The sequence below is a fragment of the Spodoptera frugiperda genome, chromosome 8 (assembly GCF_023101765.2).
Source record: "Spodoptera frugiperda isolate SF20-4 chromosome 8, AGI-APGP_CSIRO_Sfru_2.0, whole genome shotgun sequence".
Lineage (NCBI taxonomy): Eukaryota > Metazoa > Arthropoda > Insecta > Lepidoptera > Noctuidae > Spodoptera > Spodoptera frugiperda.
Genome location: NC_064219.1, coordinates 5,086,111 through 5,099,777, shown reverse-complemented (window position 1 = coordinate 5,099,777; position 13,667 = coordinate 5,086,111). Strand labels below are relative to the sequence as shown.

Below are 13,667 nucleotides of genomic sequence, written 5' to 3'. Positions count from 1 at the left end.
AATATAGCAACCGCACGTGCGATTTTGTACCGCACCCGAGACTAATTTAAATACTATGATTTGTAATGCACTTAACGCCATTGAAACCGCCTGACTTTTGCCTTAATTTATTGCGTAATAGTGTGGCCCGGACCTAAGTCTCTGACGAGTATATGATTTTCGGATAAATACTTAATCATTTTAAGTACCTAATTACAATTTTTATTCGAGTTGTAGAGACAAAATGCTGACTTTACTGATTGCGTTGAGTACGCTAGTTATAGAGCCAGTCAGTCAGTCGCTTGTAACGCCGAACCGTAGGCGCACGTAGGAAATATATCTACTGTGTTTCACGTATTACCATCTTATTCATTTAATCCCAAATTATTGACCCTGAACTTAATATATAGCAGTAATAAGTGGTGTAGTGTACATAATACACAGACAAACCTACAGAGTATTTATCAAAATTGTTAAAATAATAATACTTTTTTTACAGTGTTTGATGTGTTATTTCATAAAAATATGTAATTATTTTACATAAACAAAAAGTATAGATCCTATAAAGACCCAGTGAGTTGGGCGAAAATTTGAATGAAGTTCTCGAGGATCCCATGGGAAATACTAAACACTCCAAAATGCTTTTGCATAAGAAAAACGTTCTTACCAAGGAGCAAACACATATTATGTAGTTCTTTATGGATTGCATGGCTTTGAATTCGAGGAAGATATTTGTAAATTAAAGAGTAAATAAAATTACAATAGAGTATACATCATAAATTTTATTTTATAAAACAAAAACACTTACGTGACTAGAAAAAATGGGGCAACAATAAAATTGTAATAAAAAAGAAATGCGAAACATAATAAAATAAAAGCCGAAACAAAATGCAAGTCATCACCCACTTATTGTTTATTATTTATAATATAAAAATGTATTCTATGGTACACGGATGGCCATTACCTACTACAAAGTCGCACAGCTATCTTATAGACATGTATTCTAGCCATATTTTCCTTTTCCTTTCTGGATCCAGAACTCCACTAAATAGTATTTTTAAGGGACTATTCATCAATGTATAGAAAGAGTTGCATCAAAACATTTCAACTCTGATTCATGATGTACAAAGTCGAATCACCCAACTGTGCTGTGTGGTGGACGTGCAACACATTTTGTATGAGTGTACCAATATAACTTAAGTATCATTTCAAGGCACGATTTGGTAATTGGCACGCTTTTTTATAATATTTAATTAACTTTCGCATAGAACCTTATCCATATTTGGTTTACTTTTTGTACATCTCAAAATAACGAGACCCTCTCTACTATCAAATTGGCGATTTACTGATGAAGCTATTAATATATGATATTCTCCTTCTTACTAATTACTATTGATTTTAGCTATTATTTTTTTTAAATCTTAATGTTCATTTTCCTTTGCAACTGTACCTTGACTATAAAGATTTAGGATAGGTACGTAAGATACGCGTCGTTATAATTATGTCGAGATCAAATTCAAACAAAACAGGGCCAATGTTTTCATATACATTTCCACACACTCATTTATTATTATTATTGCTATCAATATTTGAATAATTCAATTTCTCTGATATGACTTCTTCAACAATTTTCTGTATCATGAGCCTGTCTTCAGGCTTTATGTCTTCAGGTTTCGTCTTGTCGTCATAAATTTTTCTATCTATTAATCTAAGTATAACCTCTTCAACGATAGTATCTATATTTTCATTCGTATTATTTGTAGTCTCAACTTTATCTATTAAATCTTCTTTTATTGCATCACCCTGTTCTTTGCTTTCTTCTTTAATTTCTTCTTTATCTACGAGATCTGGTTTTGGTTCTTCGGGAGTAACTTCGGTTTCTGGTATATCTCCTCTGCCATCCTTCTCCTCTATTTCAGCACTCATATCAGATATGATATTCTCTGAAAGTTCCACTGCAATATGTTTGTGGCGTTTCATGATTTCCTTCAGTTTCTCTTTAGCTGACTCTACGACCTCTTTACGAGTTTCTGTTTTAATTTTCTCTATAGCCTTCTTCTTCCTTTCTTGTCTAAGCATCTTTAAATCATCGAAAGCTTTCTTTGCTTTAGGAAATTTTGGAAGTTTATTGTCTACTTTGACGTCTTTCTGAATCGGTTCCTCTACTTCCTCAATGATATCTTCGCTAGGCTTTTGAGTTGCTTCGTCGACGGTTGATTCAATTACTTCTGTTGTACTTAAATTTTCTGATGATATATTGTCATCGGTTTGTACTTCAGCATCTGCCTCAGGTTCCGATTGCATGGATCCTAATTCATTGATATTTTCATAGTTTACGACATCGACAACATCTTCATTCTTTGATACCGCTTCATCTATTTGCATGCGAGTATAAGGATCGGACACAGCCGCAAGATTGTGTCCATGAGGAAATTCACGAAAATCTTTGCGTTCTAATATGAAAATGGCCGGTTTTGTTTTAATTTTTACAGGAGGCATTAGTTTATAATTCATAGCCACTTGGGAGAACGATTCTACACTATCTAAGATCACATGTGTCTGGGCAAAGTATTTAAGATTAGGTGAGTACTTGCTTTTTGCTTCAACAAGAAGATGAGTATAATCTTGTAATTGTTCTAGAGCTAACGATTCGTTCTTGCTATATCTCCAACTATCGTTAATTTGCGTGAACCTCGTCACGCCGGTTTGAGCAGCTAAGTTACAGATGTGTACATGGACGAATGGTTCATTCTTCATTAGTTTGTGGAATCTGAAAAGACAAAATAGCGTTAGACTATTGCCTATAGAAGTAGTTATTTGAGAATGGTATATCTGAAAAGAACATTGATATACATTGGTCTCGTTTCACAACAAACTTGGGTAATTTTTCACTTGTTTATTTAGCGTGTGGAATAAATGCTTTTTCTTTCTTTATTTCTTTGATGTAAACAACAAAGTGTTGAAAACATCACAAAAAAATACGAAAGCAGAACAATTTATTTATGTCAACAGTCATTTATCAGGAACAGTAAAAAACATAAGAATAGTTAGTAAAATTATAATAGAATAAAGTATAATACAGACCTAGTAATAGCGACTCCACCGGGGTAATTAGTCATGGCGACCAGAATGAATGCTAATGATATGATAACGTTGCCAAGTATCACAAACACTGAGCCCCAGAACATCAGCTCGTATATCGGTGCTTTTGTTCTTCTTACATACCTGGAAGAGAAATACAATTTATATTTATTATCATAGTTTTACACAGAGAGAAGTGGAAGGAGAGTAGGGAGGCCTTTGCGCTGCAGTGGGACGAACATGGCTGAAATCTAAATCGTTATATTAACAAACTCGTTATAATAGTTATAGTAACAAACAAAAATCATTAATGTACATAATTACGATTCTACAGAATTAGACTTCAGAAAAATCTACAGAATTTCAAGCTATATTTTATCTTTTGAATTACTTAAATTATTATGTTTTAAGTTATCAAAATGATTAAGGTAGAGATGAGGTGATTCAAAAGGAAGGTTTATATGTATAATACATGCATAATATATCACCAATGCACCCATGCGAAGCTGGGGCGGGTCGCTAGTTTAATATAAAATGAATACTTACACATAAGAGCAGGCGGCCGCAGACGCCATATTGAGCAAGGGGAAGACGTAGATGATGAACCGCAGTTCCTTATGTGGTAGGAAGGAGTACAGGATTATGTACACAAATGCTGGCGCAGCATACTGGATCAGTCTGCGGTCTAGGTACAGCCCTACTGGAATCAGGACTAGACTGGGACCTAGACCTCGTGGAAGAGCTGAATAGAAGTACCAGAGGAACGGTGAAGTCTGTTGTGTGAGTTAAGGATGTTATAGATCTTTCAGTATAATGATGATAATGAATGCAACGTCCACGTCACGCCTTTGATCCCTGAAAGGATAGACAGAGATGCACATTACGGCACGTAACGCCGCTATACTTTAGCCCACTTTTCACCATTTGTTTTATAAGTCCCATATAACACATATGGTGAAAAGTGGGTAAAACATGATAATGAAATTGAAGTAAAGTTGATAATAATTGCTAGCCATGAGAAGTAGAATATGAGTCTTTACTTTAGAGGCATTCCTTTTACAGTTAGTTTCCTTTTACAAAAAATATTACAAATCATTAAGATCCTGTTACTAATCTAGCATTATCACCACACATTCTGTATTTTCCACAATGAGAATGAAACATAGTTTAAAATACTAAACTATTAAGTCTTTTGACTGAAATAAACTGCGCAGAGTAAATGCACCACTAATCGGTAACACTGATGTGGCGTTTTTCTGGACTTTTGAGTTTGTTTTGGCATTTCTTCTCAGAGTAGTCCAATAGGAAATGCCGGCCTCATCTAGTTATTTTAAAGACTGACAGTATAAGTGTTATCTTATAACCAACTTGAATAAATAAATATAATTTATTATTTAACATAATAAGAAAAGGATACACCCCATTCAGAGCTTTTGTTCATCACTGTGTTGTACCAGAAGACTTCAGCTTCAGGCCAGAGCAGTCGGCCCCAGAATATAGAGTCCACTGCCACCGTCAGAGCCACTAGTCCCACTCCCGTTGGCACTACTATCTTGAACAATCTGCAAATTAATTTATTTTATTGTTGTTTGGTAAATTGGTATATGACAATCAAAATAAACAACAGTGAATTCAATTATTTTGTGAGTGTAGACTATTATTTGATAATGTGTACTGCATAATTTTTATTTAGGCTTCAAAGTCAAAGTGAAGATTATTTATTTCAAATAGAGCAGGAAGGCACTTTTGAACGCCAAATCAAATATAATAATATGTAATATTAAAATATCTGTCTGTATCAAGTTCCCCAGTATACATGGTTGTATTATTAGATTATTGTATATTGAGTTGAGTTGTATTATTTTTTATTTTTCAATAAAATGTCACTTACTTAGTAAAATCTATCTTCTTGAAATGCAGGTCTATGAGGAGGAACAGTCCAAACAGCATGGCTAGCTCTGCTCTGAATATTACGATGGAGGCTCCAGCGGCCACAATGAATTGTTTATGTTTGCCAGACACCCATCCCTCAAACGCTAGGAGCACTGGAAGAATGTTTTGAGACAGTGTTAAAACTCTATGATTTGTATTAGCCTACAATAATAATTGCTATGTATATAGTGTTTTACAGGATTTTCAATACTACAGTTACTTTAAGAACAGAGGCTGATACTTTTATAGTTTTTTTTTTTAATATTGTTAAAATTAATTTTTAATTAGGTAACTTAGTTAGATTCTTACAGGTGGTTTCAGTCTCTAGACAACTAAAGACTGACAACTAATAATGTATCTTTATACAATGTGATAGGGTTGAGACTTCTAACCCGTTAAGGCTGAGTACTACATCTAATTTTATCGACAAAAAAAATAATATGGGGTGTTGAACCCCTAATTGAAAATATTGAAAAATAGTGATTTTTTCGGTAAAAATAATTCACAAATGATTTTTTTCTCACCAAAACATTATCAAACATATGAAAAAAGTAATGAATTAGTTAGCCAAGGTTATTAGCTACCGTTTGACGTTTTTTTTTGTTTCTACGACGCATACAACCTTTGATATCAAAAAAAGTATAAAAAATATTAAAATCGCCATAACTTTTAGAGGGAGGGGATTCGACCCCTTCGACCCCCGACTTTTGTCGATAAAATTAGATGTAGTACTCAGCCTTAACGGGTTAGAAGTCTCACCCCTATCACATTGTATAATATATGTATTAAATGTATTAAATATTGTGTCAATATATTTATTCTTTTAAGATTGTATTCTGGCTTTACACCAAATAACAAAAAATAGTAATGGAATTAACTTTGTATAGTCTTACATGGTAGAGGAATTCATTTGGGACTAGTATAAGCAGATTTTAGTCTTCTATTATCTTACCTAGTGGTAGCACCATAATGTTAGGTAATGGCCGGCTCATATAGAACATAAAGTGGTACTGGGTAACTGTGATCAGTGTGAACCACCATGCATAGGTACTTCCAAACTGCTTCAGCAGAGCATTCCTCAGTCGAGTCCATGCTCCTATCACTGACGCAGCCAGCATCAATCGCACTACAAACAAACAACAACAAACACTTGAATGATACAATAATAGATTCAATCAGGCTCAATAATTCAATAAAATTATAAGCAATAAATTTCAATCATAAAAGCTGTTAGGCAAAACAGATGCGTACAGAATTGAATCTAATTTTACTATTCTCACTAACCTACATATTGCATCCAAAATTTGTGTATTCCGGTAAGTTGAAAGAACGACACTACTGGCGCCGAAAGAAATGCTATAACTAGCGGACCGATGAAAGTGCGCGGCACCACTCCCGGGAACTCATTATGATCGTACTGGAAGAAAATAGTAATCAATGTATGTCTATAAGAAGCGACTTATGAATCCAAAATTAGAATTTCTAGACACCTGTGAGAGGTTATGTCGATGATATAAAATGTCGTGTGTGGCTTGGATATTAAAACTTTCTTCTACTTTTGTAAATGGACATAATAACACATGTAAGCTGGCGATAATATAAAGTAATTGGACCATTTCTATTGATAAAATCAACAACAACAACCAATCAACCCATAGCTCGTTCTTCAACTGCTGATATATGTCAAAACAAATGTCAGTGCGATATTATGTCAAATGATATCGAATGGTTTTGAAATAAATACTCACTTTAGTCGATTTTAACTAATAAGAATTATTTAGCAGCTGATCCAAACTTATTTCAGCTGTTCTCTTTATAACATGCATTCATACTAAATGAATATTTTTGAATTTTAGGCATTAATTATCTTAACATGAGGTCTCCTAAAGTTGAATAAATTAACAATAAATTATCATTGATATTTATTAACGCGTTGACAACAAAACGTAGTTTTGACAACAATCGTCAACAATGGTGGAACGGATACCGTGACATTTTAAGGCAGTATTCGTTTTCTGATACGAAAAATATCAATAATGATCAATAATTCACTTGAAATAACCTTTGCGATTATATTGCAATAATATTTCGCTTATTCTTGACATAAAGCATTAAGAATGTGTGATGTTTGTTCGGAGTTTTCACAGCTTTTAGTAAATTGTAAGTTACATTGTTTCGAAATTTAGCAGTCCATTTGTCTGTTCTATTTAACTATTTGAATCGAAAATAATCTAAATATGTTTTTGTGAAGTGTGTGTGATTAAAATCTCACCTAATTTGTGCTGGTGATACGTGATAATATATTGTTCGAGTGTGGTTTTAGGTGAATCCAGGCTTACCGACGATGTGTCCCAGTATCCAACAATAAGCCAATCTGAGCTGGAGACAGTGCTGAACTATATTCTTTCATGGCCACAAAGGTAAACTAGCCAATATTTTTGTAAATATAAAGAGATTAGTCTCGTACAGCTGTTGTAATGTGACATTCAATCAATGTAACTGCTGTGCTTTGTTTAGCCCTTTGATACTCTCGTCCTCTGATTGTAATTGTACAATTGAGTATAAATTGGAGTGACTGGTGTGTAGTTCAGTTCAATGTAATGTAATGTTATTGCATTGTGATTACACAAAGTAACCTTTCAATTGTAGTAGCCACTCATTGTATTTTGGACTTTGAGAAGACATTCTATGTGCTTTCAACTTTGTTTCAGGCAATGTATGTGTTGCTATCGCGATGTGAAGAATTTCGAAAGATTCTATCTTGTAGTGCAGAGTATACTATGCTTGTCTGTTTGTCAACTGAAGCAGCTTAAAGACGAACTAGTAGAAGCAGCTAAAACAGCTCCGGCACCCGCCCCACCGCAACCTCCTGACAATGCACAAGACAAACAGAAACCTGAAGATGAGAGCTCAACAACAGCTGCTGAAGAAAAGAGCAGTGAAGAGAAGGAATCTCCAGATGAACCCAATGAACCCGCCGCTGCAGCAGACACTGCAGAAGATTCCAAAAATGCTGAGACACCTTCTACTTCAACTGAAGACCCTGAATTATGGTCTATGCAGCAAAAGGAAAAGCTCATGCACATTGTTTCAAAAGTATTCCTGCTCAACTTTCCTTTATACTTAGCATGCAAGCACTCAGCACTGAGCCGCTTAGATGACCTGTCTGCTCAAGAAATCTCTAATCTTAGTTTATATTGTGACCTACATGATACTGAGATACCAGCTTACTTGCTTCGTAATGTAAGCTTGTTCTGCAAGTTGGGTGGAGTTTGTGCTATGACATCTGTCTTCGAAAACGCCACACAGAGTAGTCTACCGCTGTCAATGGCACATGCCATCGTGGCAGCAGTAGGCAACCTCAAGCTGTGGTTAAACTTCAGAGCGGTGTCACAGCTGTTCATGCCATTGAGAAGCAAGATTTTGAAGTACATGTGCACATTAGAAGACAAAGATCTCAGAGTACCTGCAGTGAAATCTATGGCTGGTAAGTTGCAACTGCAATTTCTTCATGAATTTAATTCAACATTAATTTGAGTATCACTATAATATTCCCTTATTTCATCAGATTTCATGTGGGGAGCAGCAAAGGAGCCATTAGATGTACCTCTAACATTTGATGGTGATGGACTGGCATTAGCTTTCAAGTACTTCAACAGTAGTACACTGACGATGCGCCTGGCGGGAGTGGCGCAGATTAACGCGCATATCGCGTCGCACAACGAGCTGTGCGCCGGCGAGTCGGCGACAGACGCTGAGGTCGCTGGACAGCAACTCGCGACGTGGCTCACGAACAATAACATCATTGAACATCTATTTGGACCCAATTTACATGTGGAGGTAAGTGTTCATCATAATTAGCAGTGTCTATTGCGACAACAGCACAATCACCATTTCTAGCTGAAGAATACTACATACTACAGTAAATTGTTGCTAGTCCTTCAATTGAAAGAAACTAGAAACACCACTCGACTTTGAGTTCAAATAACACTATGATAAGACCTTGTTACTTACACATTTAGAACCTAAACTGATACTAACAAATTGTCCACAGGTGATAAAGCAATCTCATATGATCCTGAAGTTCCTGGCAGTGGAGGGTCGTGTGACCCCTGAGCACGTGGAGCTGGTGTGGGCGGCGGCACAGCTGAAGCACTGCGGCCGACAGGTGTACGACTTGCTCCCCGGGTTCATCAGAGCATTGGCGCCGAAACCTTGCGCTCATCTATACAGTCTCCTGTGTGCTTTACCACCTAAAGAGCACACGGAACAGGTGAGGATCTTCATACTTTCAAATTATTCACTCATCACTGATGAAGCTATATTAATCAGTCATCTAGTTAAAGTATGAAGCTTGTTGGCTGATCAATCTGGCTTCGTCAGTGATGTGTGCTTGTCTCGACTATTTTTGTGACTTTGTTCAATGTTTCTTTTGTACAAATGCAGTTCTGATAATAAAGCACACAATAAAGGAACAATTATCCAATTTAGTACAGTTGCAGTCGTGGAGATGTTGTGCGAGTACAAAAGTTCAAATGTTTGAGCTTAACTTTTTTATTTATATTGAGATGTACACATAACATCACGATTGCATTCTTGGACAATACTTCTTTGATATTTGTACATGTAAATTATGTTATAGACCCTATTGCAATAAAACAAGAATATATTTATAAACTTTAGTTCATTTCTGTGACATGAAGAATTTCGAAACACGAGACCACGCGCTCGGCAATCACGCTTGCGATCACTCAACCAACGAGGCAATCTGATGGTTCAGTAATTTTAATAGTCTTTATTAATTTTAATGAAACTGTTATGATTTTATAGTTAACTAAATAGTATAACTATCAAGGCTGTGCGCTTTTCTTACTGACTAGTAATCATTTCCTGCTTTTTTAACAAAGAAAAATTATCTTCTTTCGCGTTGGCGCTAAATGAAAGTTGTCAGTAGGTACTTCAGATGTAAAACATCTGTCCCATCTGCTCTTCACAACATACCATCTATTCCCCAAAAGAGATTATGTTTGTACCTATTTAGTACACCTATATATTTCACTAGTTATGATTCCTTTACGATTCTCTACGAGTCTCTAGCAACAGCCCTTAGATCTTAACCGAGAACTTACGATTCCGAAAACTCACTACTTAGGACTTAGACCTTCGAACTTCAGAAGTTGAAAAACCGTAACATCACACCTCACACTTGAATAGGACACTCACACTATGGCAATGCAATCACATAGTGTATCTAACTACCATTTGCATACTAATCAACTTAATCGTAATACTTATGTCTTTCCTACAGAGTCTATACCTGGCTTCGGCGTTGATGCGAGCGATGTGGTCGAGGGGTGCGTCGGGCACGCTGGGCGGTGCCTCGCCTACGACACTGGTAGACGAGCCACCGCTGCGGCCGCCGCAGCCGTCCTGCAAGCCGCACCATAACTCCTCGTCCGAAGCCAGTGTCAGCATGGACCAGACCAACTCCGATGATGATCCCGTGAGTCTACTGAACATAAAGGCTGTAACTATTTATACCAGTTGTTGTTTAATTGTTAATTCTTTTTATTTTTATGTAATTGTTTAGTTATGAAAGTATAACATGATTTATTTATTTCGACACCAAAGTATTAGAGTTTAAATTTTTTTATTTTTGTCTTGTCTTGAATTTTAGAGCCCTATCACTGTAATATAATCTATTCTCGAATATTGGCGTTTTGTCGAATTATTTTTTTATGGTTTAGGAAATTGTGGCACTACGATTTTCTCCTGTGTTGAGGGGATGCGTTTACAATCATACAAATTGACTTATAAATAAAGAGTTAGAGTGTAATAATAATATGTTATGTCTAAATACTGTTAATTTGCCGGCAGTGCGAGGAGCTGAGCACATCGGGCGAGGAGGCGGGACCGACGCCGCGCAAACAAAGTAAACATCAGCGTGACCTGACTGGTAAACATATACCTACAATATAATGCTGTGACGCAATCAATCTGCTGTATACACTCTCACTCTCTTCTTTCAGCTGAACAAGAGTGGCTTAGAGAGGGAGAGGAGTTGACAAAGAAGGAGTGTCCTACGCTCAAATCTTGCCAGAAGTGAGTAACATGTTTAATATAGACTAGTTCTAACTGTCTAATTTTAACTGCTTATTTTATCTTACTAATGAACTCTTTAGCGTTGTTATGTTGATATAGTCTGCCTTATAGCGCTCCATTTGTAAGTATTAGTCATAATTATACTGATTGTGGATAGGTATTATTACATTTATAAAAAAAAAATATCAAACATCCCTAATTGGCATATTTCTAAAATTAAAGCCAAAATTTATAGTTGTATGTTATAATATATATAATGTAAGTTATTTATGTATTTTTATTGGACTGTGTCCTTTTGTCATGTTACCATATTACTTTTGTTGTAGATAACTCTTTAACACATGCTTTACTTGAATACAGACGTAGCAAGCGCGCGGGTAGCAGCGGGAGTGCGAGCAGTGGTGCGGAGGAGTTACTGCGGCCTCGCAAGAAGAAGTTCTACAAGAAACGACACAAGCCAGGCAAACCCAAGCATTTCCGTGAGTGCATGGTCCATACACCGTCATACTATTCACTTACTTATATTATAACTGCATTTTTTGTAGTAGGTATTGTGTTGTCGCAGTCAACTGCATGTTTGTTTCAAAATCAACTTTATGTTTAAGTGATAAAGTCGCTTGTAATATTGACAATACCTCCACTCTAATACAATAAATCTGTAATTTAGATTGATGTAGAAATCTCCACCTTGTTGCTCATAAAATACAGTTGTATTTGCAAGAAAAACATGCAGTTGATTGCGTGCTGATGATATGTAAAGAGATAGGTTTATAAGTGTCATTATTGTTCAGCAGCGACTCAACTGAAGACGGCTGATTTGGCCGAGTCCGTGTCGGAGGTGGAGGAGGAGTCGTCAGGCAGTGACACTGCGCACTGCCAGTTGATCTGTGACAATGTTGACGCAAGGTGAGTTTTATGACAAACAAAGTACTTTATTTAAGTAGGGAAAGTCATGCAATGACTTTTACCGCCTCGGTTTTGAGACGAGAGGTAGTGTCAGACTCTTACCGACTATAAACCACTTCGTTCCTACTCCTGCTCTTCGAGCCATAGCCCCGGCAACCCGTGTCACTGGATTTAATGAGTTGATGATGTTTAAAGGATGATGTGTAAAAATCCGGATCTGATGGTTGATAATATACGTTATTTATTCTCTAAAAGGTTAGACAGAGATATAAATTGTGATACTCAATTTTAACCAGTTTTAAGTCCCCGTGACAAGGGGATGAGCCTATGGTGATACACCAGACACTGTTCTAAACTTAATGCTTACGACTGAACATTTTCGAAAATTGAATAGAGCTCCAAACCCCTTGATCGACAAACGCATTTGTGATCATTCGTCAATAACATCGCCCAGCTTAAATATGTTTCTGAAATAAATCCGTGCTAGGCGGTTGATGGAGCTCCGTCTAATGGAGAGCTACAAGCGCCGCGGCGGCGGGGAGGAGGAGGAGGGCAGTGCGTCGTCGGCGCTGTCCCCCCACTCACACCCTCACCTCGCCGACCTGGACGAGGACGACTCCGCCTGCGAGGAGGAACTCGCGAGGCTGGCAGCACAGGTAATGTGGTTTTACTAATTATTCACTTAATTAAAAATTTGTAAAGGTCACAGGAGGACATGGAGGACTAAGGGGGAGGCCTTTGTTCAGCAGTGGACGTGATGATGATGATGATGAAATGTCACAGTTCCAACCAGACTTGTTACGAATAAACTATTATCATAAACTTATATAATTATATGTATACCGGGTTATTTTACCCCTTGAACGCCACGGTTGAAGAAAGACAAACGAAATAACGTTTTTGTCAGATATAGCGGTGGATTGGCCCAGTGTTGTTGGTCCGCTATACTTATACTCGACTCAAAAGGTTAAAGAAATTGCTAGTAATACGGTTAAACTAGCGACCCACCCCCGCTTCACATGGTGATATATTTTACATGTATTATACATAAAAAGCTTCCTCTTGAATCACTCTATCTATTAAAAATTACCGCATCAAAATCCGTTGCGTACTTTTAAAGATTTAAGCATACAAAGGGATATAGGGACAGAGAAAGCGTCTTTGTTTTATACTATGTAGTGATTATAATAGGCCCACTACCTATTACATGGGACTTAAAACATCAATTGTGAAAAGTGGGTCTACACAGTGGCATTACGTGCCATAATGTGCACCTCTGCCTACCCCTTCGGGGATTAAAGGCGTGACGATATGTATGTATGTATGTAGTGATGATATGGTGATATGGTTCCCAGGCGCAGTGCCTGACAGAGTACGGCGGCGCGGGCGTGAGCAAGCGCGCGCGCGGGTCGCCGGCGACGGCGGCGTGCGACGTGGACGACGTGTGTCGCCCCGGGAACACGCTGCTCTGGGACCTGCTGCAGGACGGCGCCATTGTGAGTTGTATGGACACGATACTTGCGACACGATGGACACGATAAACTACCGTTCTTCTATTATTATTTTATTTCTATTTTTACTTTTGATTTGTTTGTAGGGTTGTATCTGCACAATTTACAAGTTACTTGTGCAGATTGGGGTTTAGATTTTTTATAGTTTTAATTAGT

General features: G+C 37.1%; 2 protein-coding genes across 4 annotated transcripts in view; one reads left to right on the top strand and one right to left on the bottom strand.

The window, feature by feature from the left end:
• Positions 1-743: 743 nt before the first annotated feature.
• On the bottom strand, positions 744-6,686 carry LOC118275590 (dol-P-Man:Man(7)GlcNAc(2)-PP-Dol alpha-1,6-mannosyltransferase). The gene is made up of 8 exons (XM_035593607.2): positions 6,483-6,686; positions 6,277-6,409; positions 5,945-6,118; positions 4,952-5,105; positions 4,478-4,622; positions 3,607-3,833; positions 3,064-3,204; positions 744-2,749 (listed from the first exon to the last, which is right to left on the bottom strand). Exons 1-8 carry the CDS (start codon positions 6,606-6,608, stop codon positions 1,540-1,542), a joined length of 2,310 nt encoding a protein of 769 aa, XP_035449500.2. The 5' UTR covers positions 6,609-6,686; the 3' UTR covers positions 744-1,539.
• Positions 6,687-6,948: 262 nt separating this feature from the next.
• The window catches only part of LOC118275880 (ubiquitin carboxyl-terminal hydrolase puf), a 38,481-nt gene continuing 31,762 nt past the window's right edge, over positions 6,949-13,667 (top strand). For 2 of the 3 annotated variants that reach the window (XM_050695632.1, XM_050695630.1), the window contains exons 1-12: positions 6,949-7,152; positions 7,316-7,412; positions 7,704-8,479; positions 8,561-8,832; positions 9,047-9,265; positions 10,301-10,495; positions 10,870-10,948; positions 11,022-11,094; positions 11,455-11,573; positions 11,886-12,000; positions 12,488-12,656; positions 13,356-13,496. In XM_050695632.1, coding sequence (XP_050551589.1) covers positions 7,110-7,152; positions 7,316-7,412; positions 7,704-8,479; positions 8,561-8,832; positions 9,047-9,265; positions 10,301-10,495; positions 10,870-10,948; positions 11,022-11,094; positions 11,455-11,573; positions 11,886-12,000; positions 12,488-12,656; positions 13,356-13,496 — 2,298 coding nt within the window. In that variant the 5' untranslated portion in view covers positions 6,949-7,109. The remainder of the gene's footprint in view (positions 7,153-7,315; positions 7,413-7,703; positions 8,480-8,560; positions 8,833-9,046; positions 9,266-10,300; positions 10,496-10,869; positions 10,949-11,021; positions 11,095-11,454; positions 11,574-11,885; positions 12,001-12,487; positions 12,657-13,355; positions 13,497-13,667) is intronic. The other variant, XM_050695631.1, reaches the window with a different exon arrangement.

Excerpts from the sequence above, each read along its gene's own strand:
- LOC118275590 (XM_035593607.2), bottom strand. The coding sequence starts at position 6,608 with ATGGTCCAATTACTTTATATTATCGCCAGCTTACATGTGTTATTATGT. Across the intron at positions 6,119-6,276 it reads ATTTTGGATGCAATATGTAG|TGCGATTGATGCTGGCTGCG; the intron begins GTTAGTGAGAAT and ends GTTTGTTTGTAG. Across the intron at positions 4,623-4,951 it reads AAGAAGATAGATTTTACTAA|ATTGTTCAAGATAGTAGTGC; the intron begins GTAAGTGACATT and ends ATTAATTTGCAG.